The sequence below is a fragment of the Orycteropus afer genome, unplaced genomic scaffold (assembly GCF_000298275.1).
Source record: "Orycteropus afer afer isolate SDZICR_OR568_19922 unplaced genomic scaffold, OryAfe1.0 scaffold00015, whole genome shotgun sequence".
NCBI lineage: Eukaryota > Metazoa > Chordata > Mammalia > Tubulidentata > Orycteropodidae > Orycteropus > Orycteropus afer.
In genome coordinates, this window is record NW_006921602.1 from 7,526,840 (window position 1) to 7,540,761 (window position 13,922).

The following is a 13,922-nucleotide window of genomic DNA, read 5'->3' on the forward strand; positions in this document are numbered from 1 at the left end:
CCTGCAGATATTACAACATCCCTAGAAATTTCATTAATTTGGCACTCAAATATCTTACCCAGATGATTGCTCAAAGCATGAAGCCAAATGAAAACCTGTTGTCAAACCATGCAGTCTAGTATGGACATCCTAATTTATACTGTGGATCACAGGGATGTCCTGTTCTTGATTTCCTTTCTTCAACTTTACTCTGTGTACTCCTGAAGAACAAGGGACATGTCTTGTTTGCCTTTTTCTGTTCAGTGTTTTATTGAACTGGATTAGAGAGAGTGGTAACACAAAAAAGGAATCTAGAGCGACTTCTTTTCTCTTTTAATTAGAGAACTTGCCTGCAGGACAGGAGAATCACAAGATCATGGTCTTCCTTCAAAGAACTTACAATCTAATTGGAGAAAAAAGGCAGCAAACCAGTGTGTCTCACCCCTGGCTTCTCCTTATAATCTGCCTGGAGAGCTAAAATAAATAAATAAATAACAGAGTACGTGCTCCCCAGCCCAAGAATTCTTTGAGCTGGGCTTGGATCTAGGCTTTTTCTTTCTTTTTTAAAACTTCTCAGGTGACTCTGATAAGCTGCCAGGGTTAAGCATCACTATATTCCATGGGGGAGTCCTGGTGGTGCATTGGTTAAAAGGTATGGCTGCTAACCAAAAGGTTGGTGGTTTGAACCCACCAGATGCTCTGTGTAAGAAAGAGGAGGCAGTCTGCTTCTGTAGATTTACAGCCTTGGAAACCTTATAGGGCAGTTCTACTCTGTTTTACAGGGTCTCTATGAGTTGGAATCAACTCAATGGCAGTTGGGTTGGGTTTGTTTTTTGGGTATTTCACGGACCAACTTGTAAATACAAGATGATGAATTTAAGTGATGTTCCAAGTTAGAGACAATAAATGCCAGAGGGATTCAGAGAAAGCAGCAAGCACTCTGAAGGGAAGGAGTGGGGAAAGCTGCAGGGAAGAAGTGGGAGACCTTTAAGGACAGGGGAAAAGAGGGCATTCTAGGCTGGGGACACCATGCAAATAGAAACTTCCAATGAGCTGAGTAGCCTCAAATGAGGAACTAACGTGGGACATGCTCTAAGACCCACCTTAGCCCCCTGTGAAGTTGGCAAAACACTAAGAGCAGCCCCATCCACTTTGAATCAGAAAGGGACTGCATCCAAGATAACGAAATGATTCCTGCAGTCAATGGATACACAGCCCTTTTGTGCCTTGAAATGTGATGTGGGGAAGATGACAGTCAGCCCAATAAACAAGAAAGAAATATGCAAGCATGAGTTCAAACAATTGCAAGCTTAAACAGCCAAATCATCACCATATTAAGAGATCTGACTTGACTGGTGCAGAAAAAAGTTATCCTTAACTGGTTGGGAAATTAAAACTGTCAGATCACTATGATCAAGGAATGACAGATTTTATCTATCTGTATCGCTCTTGCTATGTGCATGTATATATATATCCATATATCTATATAAATAAATACACACACATTTATCTGCTAAAGTCTTGTGAAAAGATTAAGCAGTCACATCTATAGGAAAACAAAGCTTGTTTTCTGGGGTTATAATCTCTCTGTTCTCGCCGAAGTGCTAACGTGTCATCAAAAATTCAAATTAAAGCTGTCTGATTTAGTGCGATCTCAAGCATCCAGACAGTAATTCTGCTGTTGTAATTATGTGCAATTAAAAAGCTAAAATCAACTTCTTTACTAGTGGATTCCTATTTATAAGCAGACACAAACAGATGACTTTAATGGCCTTTGGAACTTGAAAATAATAAAGAAAACCATTACGTTGTTGTCCACTGCACCCTTTGTGGAGCCCCCATGTTCCTAAGATGGCTTTTGTGCTTGAAGAAAATACACAGTTGAAGTTACAACCCCAGCCAGGGCTTCTTTCTGCAAGTTTCGGGGCTGTAGCTAATGTGTCTGCGCAACCAGAAGCAAAAATGATGTGTGTAAGAATAGGTGGCCAGAGGCACAGGAGTCTGGCCTCACAGGTCTATTTTAAGACATGCTCTATACGACACAGGGAACAGCTAAATGCAGTGAGCTGTAACCACGTTCAGAATCGCTTATTAACCATCATTAGAGTTTTAAAAAGCTCAGACTTCTGCAATAGTGGCCCATGAGCATTCTCCAAGGGGGCTGCCTCTCCTCCTATTTGTACTTAGGGCATGACCAAACCCTGGATCAAAATAAACCAAGACTTGTCTTTGGCCCAGCCAGAGAATGTGGCAAAATACTGAATTTTATCTGATCCCTGCACTAGCAAGCAGCTGTCAGTGTTGTTAGTTGCCTATCAAGGTGATTCCAACTCATAGCCACGCAGCGTGCAGAGCAGAACTGCTCCATAGGGTTTCAAGGCTGTGCTCTTCTAGAAAGAGATCGCCAGCCTGCCTTCTGAGCAACCCTGGGTGGGTTTGAACCACCAATCCTTTGGGTTAGTAGATGAGCACCTAGGAAGCAGTTAACAGGTGAGAAGCCCTCCCACCCTCTTGTTACCCACAGAGGACCATCCTGCTCTCACAGAGACTAGTCTCCATCCTTCCTTGTGACTCCTGATCACTGGATGGTAACTGCCTTATCTGCTTCTATAAAACCTCAACCCCCAGCCTTTTGAGATTTTCCTCATTCATGAATGTGCTCCCCATTGCAACAGCCTGAATGAAATCATCTCCTCAATTGTCCAGTGCATTTGTCTTGCAAAGTGGTCAGAGGGTTTGGGTTTAACAGTGGTGAACAAAGCCATTTGGTGTGAACCCAGAGGTCACACTGGATTCTGAGTGCTGTAGAGGAAAAAATCTGATGTGGTGGTTTCTCTCTCTCTCTCTCTCTCTTTTTTTTTTTTTCCAAAAGGGACCACGAAGATGCCCAATCTAACATATACATTAATTAACTGAGAGAACCACCAACCACACTACCTGAAAATGTAATTACAATCAGGTTTGGAAAAGCAGAAAAGCTACCAGTGACAATTTAATTTAGAGGAGTTAAACAAGTTAACATCTCTTTACAAGTAATTAAATGTTTAAACGGATTTTTCGTGAGCAGTTTCATGTTTATTAGCCCCCAAACATTACCACCCCTTATAAATAAAGCCTTCTCTGAGAAATGACATGCCTTCAAGTTTGCAGCTGCTGGGATCAGATGAAGAGGAAAAAAATCCAAAAGCACTATTTTGATTATAACTGACACCCCTCCCTCTAAGACCCACACCTTATATTCTATACTCCCAGTCCCACTATTTACTTGCTCTCTAAGCAAAATGTCACATTTCTAATGGCAAACTGTACCCTATGCTTCTTCTTAGGAGCCTGAATTGAAAACCAAACCTGAGGAAATGCTAAAGGACGATGCTGTGCTCTGGAATGTACAAGGAAATGCACAAAATAACGGGCATTATTAGAACCTAAGGAGAAAACCCATGTTTTTAAACAATTACTAAAGCAGTATAGTAATGGCATAAAGACAATTTCTGCGCCAGCTTGTTTCTCTGAAATTCTCTCTGCCACTGAACAGCTAGAACAGATAATAACTATTAGTAAATCAAACTCCTCTGCAATATCCAGCTGTGCCTCACACATTTACATACAGATAGAATGGGTATATGTTTTTAATATGTATGTGATACGTACTTTTTACCACAGCTGAAGTGCATGCTACAAAGGAGGAGGAGAATGGGAATCGGATCAGCATGAGATAATAAAGTGGCCTAGATAAAGTATTAGCCAGCGATTGATCTCAAACCGGGATGCTGCTTCTTCTGACCTGATTACTTACTATGCATAGATTCCATTAAATAGAGCTTAGACATGGAAAGCTTCAGAAAATACTCTAAATGCATAGAAAGATCTACAGCACTCTGAGCCAAAATTGTAACTGCATGGGTGCCGACAGCCCACACACCAGGATCGAGGCAAGGCCCACATTCAGGATTAGGTTGGGAGGTTAAAAGGCTGCCTGATAGCTGGTGGGAAGCCTTGCTGAGTCCCACAGGGAGCTTCCTTCCCCTCCCCTCCCCCAAGTAAGCACCCCCAAGTGAAAGCCTTGGCACTCCTGAGCGGCTTCTCTGGTGCTGGTGGTGTAGCTCTAACTAATAGAATAATAAGGTAGTGAGGGAGCTTACCAATCATTTAGGGTCATGGTTCCCTATGAAAAAGAAGCCACGAATTATTCTTTTCAGACTAATGCAAATCCCCACATGGATGCATGATTTTGGATGTAATTTCAGGGGCTCTAACAGACTTCTTGTAGTCACAGACCCTAGGTCAAAGACACAGATCTAGCCCGTCCCTTTCATCCCACAGATGAAGACACTGGAGAGGAAATGGAATGAGGATCTGCTTGAGGTTCCATCGTTGAGAAGTGCTGAAGGCCTTCTCTGCTCAATCACAGCCTGACCTTAGCCACAAAAGAGCCCTAAAGGAAGATAAATTCCTCCGAAGGAGTTCTTTGTGGTTTACAAAGGCAAACAGTCTTTACAGAAATATTTCTCACTATATATCCCTTTTATTTTAAAATATTTAAGCATATCGTTTAAATAGCAAAAGTGGAAAATCCTCCATCTCAATGTTCCCATCTCAGCTTGTCTCTATGCCTCTGAATTTAAGGGTCCGATTTTTTTCTTTTTCTTTTTTTGTTCTGCTGCTCTGACTCTGATCATCGAACTGTTGGGAAGACCCCTCCACTATCTGCCGTTATCGTGTCCTCTCTTGTTGTCATCCCACCAATCCTGTTCTGAGGGGCAGAAGCTGCCTTTTCTGCACATAAACCATGACACCCTTGTGTGGTCTCCCAGCCTGCCGAACACTCTGCCTGCCACCTCTTCAGAGTCTCTGTTGCCTGACAACTTTTTCCTAAGTTTGTTGATCCCAGGTCTTAGAACTGAGGCAGCCCTGACATAGTTCTTTCTTGTGATTTACACGAGGAGATTAAAGACTGGGCTCTTTAAGAATGGATCATTATTACAGGAGCAGAAAGAGTTGTTGGGGGGCTCCTTATCTGTCTGGTTGTGCCAGCACGGTAAGTGTCCCTGGCTGCCTGCATGGCTTGGTATCCTTTGTTGGGTTCAAAGTTGACTCTTGATATGCGCAATAGGTTTGTAAAGAATAAAAAAAAGAAAAAAAAAGTCAGATAGCTCTTTTCCAAGGATGAGGGACTTTCATGTACTTGAATGGGAGTTCACTCAAGAAGAAGAGGTGTATGTGGGTAGGGTGTGCCGCTTTTATGTAGAGTCGAAAGTTCTCAGACCTGGACACTCTGGTTCCTCCTATAGAAGTGGAATTTCCAAACAGGTTTCTCAGCTAGTGGTAAATATGTTGCCTCTCTGAACCCCACCTTTGTGGGTCTGGAACTTCACATGGCCAATGTCAAAGAGATTTCTGTTGCAGCAGGGACTAGAGGCTTCACAGAACTCTGAAAAAGTCTGGGGCTTAACCAGACTCATGCTTGATCACCCTGCTTCCTTTGCCTGGAATGATACCCTTGAAAAGTCTCTATTAAAGTTCAATCCATCTTCCACAGGCCCTGTTCAAATACTACCTCCTCCGTGCAGTTTTTTGCCCATTTTCCCAAATGGATTTCCAAAGAACTTTGTAGTTCTCTTATAGCAGTTATTTCATCCCAGTTACTTGTATGCTTGCTGTGTCCTCTGCAAGACTATATACTTGTGGCTTACTCTTCTTTCTGTCTTCTGCTGAGTCTAGCACAGGACTCTGCACATAAAACCAAAACCAAAACAAACACCCACTGTTGTCGAGTTGATTCCAACTCATAGCGGCCCTACAGGACAGAGTAGAACTGTCACATAGAGTTTCTAAGGCTGTAATATTTATGGAAGCAGACTGCTACCTCTTTCTCTCATGGAGTGGCTAGTGGGTTTGAACCACCGACCTTTCAGTTAGCAGCTAAGTGCTTAACCACTACACCACCAGGGCTCCTTACTTTGCACATAGTGATCTATAAATATCTGCTGAATTAAATTGTTTACCTGGTGTTGTGATCTCCCCAGAGGATATGGGTGCTGATGATTAAACTTTTGGAGTGAATTCTTCATGAAGCTTAATGGCTACATGCCAGAAAATTGCACTGGCTATGTGAAACCTGGCCAAACTGTGAGCATTAAGGGAATTTCTTGGTCCAGCATTAAGATACTTTCACTTATGACATAAAAATGAAATCATCCTAATAACAATTACACAAAGTAGAGGAAGTTAAATAGCTAAACAACTAAATGAGTTCTAACACTGGAATTTTAATGACCTTAAGAGTCTCAACTTGAGTTTTAGATTTCATCTTTAAGACTGACATGATCAAAACTAGCAAAGATGATTTTAAGATTCAATATTGGGTATTCTAGTATATAAGGTAACTCCTTCAACTAAAGGATAAAGACCTCTTGAGTGCCTTCTATGTGCATGGCCAGGGCCTGGGGTCAGGAGACCTGGCCCAGCCCTCCCCTGCATTCTGATGTACTTAGGCTGTGACTTGCTGGGCTCACTGGTGGTCGGCATCACAGCTGGAGTTTATTTAAGAGTTCCTTGTTGGTGACTCTGTAACTCTTAGTATTTCTACCCTGCCCATCTCAAATTTTTCTTCTTTGCTTTGGGACATGCAGGCCCATAACACAGCTGATGCAGACTACGTTGGTACCTGCTAGGTGGGGTTATTGCACTTGGGAGATAAACTGCTCTTTTGGGGAGAGCCACAGGCCCCTCCCCATCCACAGAGACAAATGGGCTCTACAGTTCATGCATTCCACAGGAGGCTCTCACTTCCAGATGGGAGCACCATCAAATAGGTTGCAGGCAGAGAAGGAAAAGGAAAAATTAAAGCCATTAATATGCCTGAAGGAATGCAGAGACTGGTTCCTTAAACTTGGTCCCTCGGATGTGACTCAAGGTTCTTTAAGCCCACTTAAGAATGGGATGACCCACTTTCTTTCCCATCCTCTATTGGGCCCAATCTGTTGACCAAAGGCAGGCAAGTCTTTGGCACAGAAGCCTCATATTCTCATTTTTCCTGCCTCCTCACTGAGTCCTTACCAAGCCAGGGATGCCTCACTCTTGCTATACTTCTGGGAATAAATTCATTTAAAATCAAACTGTGAGCAGTACTAGAAATAATGTTAAATTAAGTATAGGATAATGCTCCCTATGACTAAATTGCTCATTGTATTTTATTGATTTATTGATATTTATTAATTAAAAATGCAAGACAGCACACATCAGGGTATTAGTTGTAAAGAGATATATCTAGATACATATTCCTCCTCACACATCACACACACGCATACACACACACATGCAAACACACACACGAACGGTTCCAGGGCACTGAAAGTACTCACCCTTAGCCTTTCTTTATGACTTGCCACCCTGGGGTGGTGTTCCTTACCAAGACAGACATACATATATATTGATGGTGTATGTGTGATCTGCAAATGTTTTATTTATAAGTGGCCAACTCATTGCAGCACTGAAACATGCATTTACAAACAGATATCTGTTTTATGAAACCTTATTCTTTTGTTTTAATAGCTGAGCTATCCAGCCACAGCATAATAATGCACAAGGTAAATGGGTCTCCATCTCTAGAATCTGTTCCAAGTTTTCTCAAATGTGACTAAATACAAGAATTTCCCAAGCATCAAAGAGACCCCCCCCAAAAAAACCCCAAGTTTATTCTAAACATGAAATCTGTGCAGTTATAAACTGTAGAGGTTTTAGGGGTAAACTTTAACTTGAAACTACCCTGAAAACTGACATTTTGCTCTGGGGGAAACATGAAGGAGAAAAGAACCTTCCTGGAAAGGAGTCATAATACAAAAGGGAAATATACTGCTATTTCATATTTGGGGGTGAAATCTGTACTGTATAGAACTTTGGGAGCTTAGAGGTGTTTGTGAAGATGGAGTACAAAGGAGGAAATCCTCTCAGGTGGTATCTTTAAAATGCATATTGTTGAAAGACATGAAAGAAAATTGGTTGGAATTTGCTCTGACTGCAGAAATCTAAAGACAGGGAATGGTACGCAAAACATTAAAAAGAGTAGACTATAATTATTATTTACTAATGCTCCATCCTAACTTATTCTAACAGCTTGTGCATTGTCAAATCAACAGTCTGCACTAAATAAATGACCATTTGGGAATTGTTAGGGAGCGTCTCTGTTCCTCTCCCTGCTTGACTAAAAACTGTCATTTCCAATCAAAGAAAGCTGCCTTGGAGCTGAGAACACAGCACTAGCAGCCTTGTAGTTGTCTACTTCTGAGGAAAGACCAAAGATTCACATTAACTTGATCTTTTACAGCCAATCTAATTTCATTCTACATGAATCCAAGAGGACTCCACACTACATTCAGAATTTCCTGTAGGACTGCATTAAAAACTTAATACGTTGACTATCCTCTCTGTTACCAATCCTCTGAATTCTAAAAGGCTGTAACAGCAGATGGGCACAAAGTAACCTACATTAAGATGTGACCCATGAATGAAAGGTTCTGCATTAACTTTCAAAATAGTGGAGAATGTTTAAAAAGTGAAAACTAATAATATTTGAGGGCATGAGCTTCAAAAATGCCTACTCCAATGAAGTAAATGATGTTGTCTCTCCAGAGTCTGTGGATGTTTTAAATCCCATTCTGGCCCTTACAACAGAATATGGATATATAACTGGAGAATTCTAATGTAACCAAAATTTTACGTACCATCAACTCCTCAGGTGCTGGCCTTTCTTTTGGCTGCTTTCGCATGCTATAGGAGGAAAAAAAATCTCATATTATCTGTATCATTTGAAAAGGTGCTATAATTTCCACCACTGACTGACTACTTGGCCTGGAATCTGAATATGTTCTCAAAATTCATCATGTTCAGCCCTGGCCAAAGTGTTATCCTATAGCCTCTTTCTTTTATTCTGACTTTTATTTAATCAGATTTCTGGGGACTTCATGAGTCAGAAAAACAAAAATTATTTTTTTGGAGTTAAGTCTTGCAAAATAGAGAAAGAATGAATTTAAATTTATTCTAATTCTACTTTTAAAACTAATGTGAAAAAAGCAGCAACACTCTCTTCCTGACCCAGTTATCAATTTATTTCACACTTAAATTTTGGGAACAATAGACTTCATTTATTTTTTTTTGTAATTGGGGTAAGACAACAGGAAAAGAAACATGACTATCATGTCAGATGAGAAAACATCTCATTCTTTCATTATGACTTGGTATGACAAGTCATATATAACAGAGGTCAGAATCTAGATAATGCCACAAAATCACAAGTGCATTATCACACATTATCTCAACTTTCATTTATTTTGGCTATGATGCAAGTTGATAATTCATTAAACAGCTGTGGGAGAGCTGAGTCTGTTTAAGCAGCTTAGAGAATCACATTCCTCATACAAAATCTTTCTTGTCTTCCATGCAGTAGGTATAATTAGTAGCCATAGAAAGTACTTAACTACGTGATGAAGCAGCCACACATGGAACTGAGGTGACCTTTGGTAGCTGCCTAGTTGACGGCTGCATTTGTTCTACACTCAGTATCTGTGGGACAAAGTCATGAAGAAAGATTGCTGCTCCTATCACGTGGAAGAGTTAAATCACAGAGATGCTTTTTCTTTACATAAGATAACCTCTAACAAGCAAGAGGAAAACCCTTCATATAATCTGCATTTGCTGACAGTATTTTATTTTTTTTAGAGAGATTCAATGACCATTTGGCAAACAAGAACAATAGTTATGAACTATGAAATCAAGTTATGAAATCAAGGACATTTGCTTTCCCTATAAATAACCATATGCACCTCTCAAATACTACATCCATTAACAAGTAATTCAAGCTGTCTCACCAGTGGAGTTGGTAACAGTCCTAATCTGACATTCCAAAGTAGCTGTATCTCTTGGGAAAACAAGGCTATTACCCACTATCATTTCTGTTTCGGCTTGACATCTGTGGAAATTTTAACACAGGTTATCCCTTTGTCTCTATAAAACTTTTATATAACAGCTGATTAGTTTTTTGGACAGTATGAAGGCAAGGCCTTACCCACTTTTTTGCTGTCAGCCCAGAACTGGCCCTGCCCCCAGGTTGGTTTCAGACCACACAGCAAGATAAGCCCACTGGTCTTGCCACAGATCTAACATCCCTGATCAGGTGATGCCGAAACCAGGTATTCCAGGCAGCATGGGAATCTCATGTTTTGTTTTTCAATTTCTGCATTTCAAGGGGCATTCCTATGAGGTGCTTCTGAGTATTTTGAGGAATTCTATGTAAAGGAAACTGAGAAAGATTAATATATACTTCTGGATAATGGCTCTAACATTACTGAGGTTCACAACAGCATAGGATTCCTGTGTTTAATCTATAGGTATGCATTTTTTTTTTTTTCCAATATGGCATGCTTTGGAAATTAAATGTTTTCAAAGCAAAAATAGTTTTTAAAAGCTACAAAATATATAAGTATTTTAAATAAATAGGAACGGTGTTAATAAAATTTTAAAAGTCAGGGGGAAAATCTGTTCACCACGTATTTTTCTATGGAATATAAACTGTACGAGACGTTTTTATTAAGAGGTAACATATTACACTTAGTCAAAAAGGTGATAAAGCTTGACATTTATATTAAGGAATATTTCTTGGTTTCACTTTAGTGTGATCATCAGATGGATCATGGGGGAGGGGAAGGGGAAGGGGACATGTGCAGCCATTTCAGGTTAGCAAGGACTCCCGACTGCACCACCTCACGGCCCTACACACAGGAATGAAGGGTTTCTTTTGTCAGGGTCTGCCCATTCATTTTCCACCAGTGGACACAACTCGGAGGGCATGATGAAATGAGGACTTTGGTGAAGGAAGGAAAGGGAAGTAAAGACAGTTATAACAGAGTTCCAGAATGTCTGGACCAGTTTTCAATCGGTCGTCTCCTTCCTGCTGAGGTAGTCATCCTTATGCTCCTGACACCCTCTCCTCTCTCACTCCTAAACAGTCTTCTCTCATGTTGGGATGAGGGAGAGGGCAGAAGGAGGGCAGCGGAGCAACGGGCCTTCTAAGGCCATGCAAGTGCTGCTGGACGGGGGAAGAGGTGGATGCTAGTGGAAGGGATAATAAAAGAAAGACTCATTCTGCTAGGACGAGAAAGGCAGAAGGCTAGAAAAGAACCTTTGGCAGAAAAATGCCTGTTTCCTCAGGTGTAAAGTGATAGGGGGTTGCCTGAAGACTCTGAGGGCCCCTTTGGATTTAAATACTGTGCTCCTAAGGGTTCAAGTGGATCTTGAAATGTTTTCAGTCTTTTAAACATCAAAATTCACTGAGCAAGGGCCTGAGTATTTCATTAAAATATAAACAAAGATAAAAGTTATTTACTGAAAATCCAGTGAATTAAATAAACTCGGCTGCTTCCACTAAGTGACAGACAGTTTTATGGGTAACTTGAGGTTACAGTAATAAAAATAAGCTTCATAAGTGTTCAATAGGGGTTATAAAATTGTGTATTTCTTTAAAAACAAACAAACAAAACAAAACAAAAACAAAAGGCTACCAACAGTATCTGTGTGCAAAGAAGAACCCTATTCTCAGTAGTTTATTAAAACAGGAAAAAGCCTCCGAAGTACGTTTATGACCCTTTGTGTAAATAACGGTTACATAATTTAAACAATTTCTTCAGCTTTGCTGCCCCATCTGCCCAAGGCCCCAAAGTCCCTCCCCTCTCCAAAAGGAAGCGGGGAGAGCCATAAGGTCTCATGGAGCCGCCGAGTTAATGGCATGTATCATTTACATTGAGGGCATGGCATGTTTGCAAACGGGCTCACCACTGAGTGATGAAATGTACAAATGGCTCAGAGAACTCTCCAACCGGAAGGACGGGCGAATCCTAGGAAGGAAGAAAAACAAGTCACCAAAAGTCAGAACAATTCCTTTTCCTTCTTTGTATTCCACCCCTCCCACCCCCAGCCTGGCAACAGCAAGGCAGTGGTATAAGATGAATATATAATAAGAATTTACCACCATGAGGAGAGGAAAATAAAGCCTCATCCAATTAAAAAGCCTGTCTACACCCTCCTCCACATGTTTGTGTAAAAATGCCAAATTTAAAGCCACACACATTTTACGATGGTGAGAAACATGAGAGCAAAGAGGGAGGGGAGGTGAAAAAAGGACAATGATAGCCACAGGGTAGGAAAGAAGGTAGGGAAAGTGTAAATGAGAAATTAATGATTATTTAAGTAACACACAAATGGTCTTGTAATTAACAAAGAACTGTGAAATTATTCTTGTGTTGACCTTTGCTTCTTTTACTGGATTTGCTATTTATTTACATTTTCTTTTTTATTTACATTTATTTGTATATTCAACTGCTCTTAATTAACTACTGGCTCCTAACCGAATCTTTTGGGCCGGATGTTTTTTTCTGGTTCACTTTCATAGGCAAGCTTTTTATAGGGAAAGTTGTTTCCTGAGAAGAAATTTCAGCCTATTTTTTCCCACCAGTCTAGGCAAACTCGTCTCTAACATACTTACAAAAGCCAGGGAATTAAGGACGCAATGAGAAACTCCCAGACAGACCACCAAGCAACACTGTGGTAGAGGTACAGGTCACTCAAAAGAGCAGAAAACTACACAGCAACAAACCACGATGGCCACGTAACCCAGGGAGCAAACCCCATTACCGTTGGCAGAGGAAGGCTTTAAGAATTTAGGAGTTTTTCCAAGAATGACAGAGAGCTCCACTGTGTTTATAGTGTAGCAGCTCAGGATGTAATGAAATTACACTGCAGAGTACTTTAACAGTCATCTCATTAGACCTACAGTTGGAACAAGAGAGCCACATAAAGTAGGCAGCTGCAAATGACTCCATTCTCATCTATTCTCATTTGCTATTAAAAATACCTTTCGGCGGCTTTTTTTCCTTCTTGACATCCCTACACAAAGTGCCCTGCAAAGTATGATACATGCACCTATTTAAATTAACAAAGGAATGACTTATTTTAATCTCACTGTGCTTTGGAGTGCTTTGGCCATTTGGATGAGCAATATATCATTACATACAACCTTCCAGCGCTGCAGGCAAGAAACTCTGAGCATGCAGCATTTGGTAGGAGCCAAACAATTTCTCTAGCACACAACTGTGTCAAATGCATGCATGTATTCATTATTGAGAATGCGAGGAAATAGCTTTGATGTAGTGGAAAAAAGAAGATGATAAAAGCACCTCTGCAATATGCGTGTCATTATCAATGGTGGCAGATAGATACAATTGCACAGCCTCCTATGTGATTAGTAAATATACATATAATTGCTATGGCCAATTATCAGAAAAATGAGATCGGTAATTACAAGACAGAAAATTAACTAGAACTCTTATTAAGGCTTTGTCTCCAATTCAAACAATTGGAAACTGCTGGAAAATACAATTAAATCAAAAGAACTGAGGGGGTCAAAGTAGGCAAAAACAAAAATCCTGGAGAGGTTAAAAAAGGGAGGGGGCAGGATATGAACAAATGTTTCCTGTTTTTTGTGTCTTAGTCCTCTTTGAATTTACTTCATTCATCTAAAGAAAGATTCAAAATTCTGAACTTAAAGATCTCACCAGTACAGGAAGGCTTCCAAAAAGAAAGGAAAATGACAGTAAAATAAAATCTTGCCAAGTTCAAAGGATTACAAGCAGGCATTACATAGAGAAGATATGAAAAACGGGGGTGGGGTGGGGAGGGTGGGGACTGAGGAAAGAGTACACTCAGAAGAAACAAGGCAGGCAGTAACATGACAAGTCCTCGATAAAGGTACTATAAAATGGTCACAGAAGTCCCATTGGTTTGAAGAACAAAAATAAAACATGATATCAATTTCAGTTCCAGTCTGTTTTAGGAAAGCCATATATATCACCCAGTCTGCAAGATTCTATGAGGCTCTGTTCAAGAAATGACAT

General features: G+C 40.4%; 1 protein-coding gene across 1 annotated transcript in view; it reads right to left on the reverse strand.

Annotated features, from left to right (window-relative positions):
* MAP2K5 (mitogen-activated protein kinase kinase 5) overlaps positions 1-13,922 on the reverse strand; it is a 358,912-nt gene that overhangs the window by 44,137 nt on the left and 300,853 nt on the right. Inside the window, exons 20-21 of the mRNA XM_007957397.2 lie at positions 11,806-11,867; positions 8,703-8,748 (exon numbers count right to left, since the gene is read on the reverse strand). Coding sequence (XP_007955588.2) covers positions 8,703-8,748; positions 11,806-11,867 — 108 coding nt within the window. The remainder of the gene's footprint in view (positions 1-8,702; positions 8,749-11,805; positions 11,868-13,922) is intronic.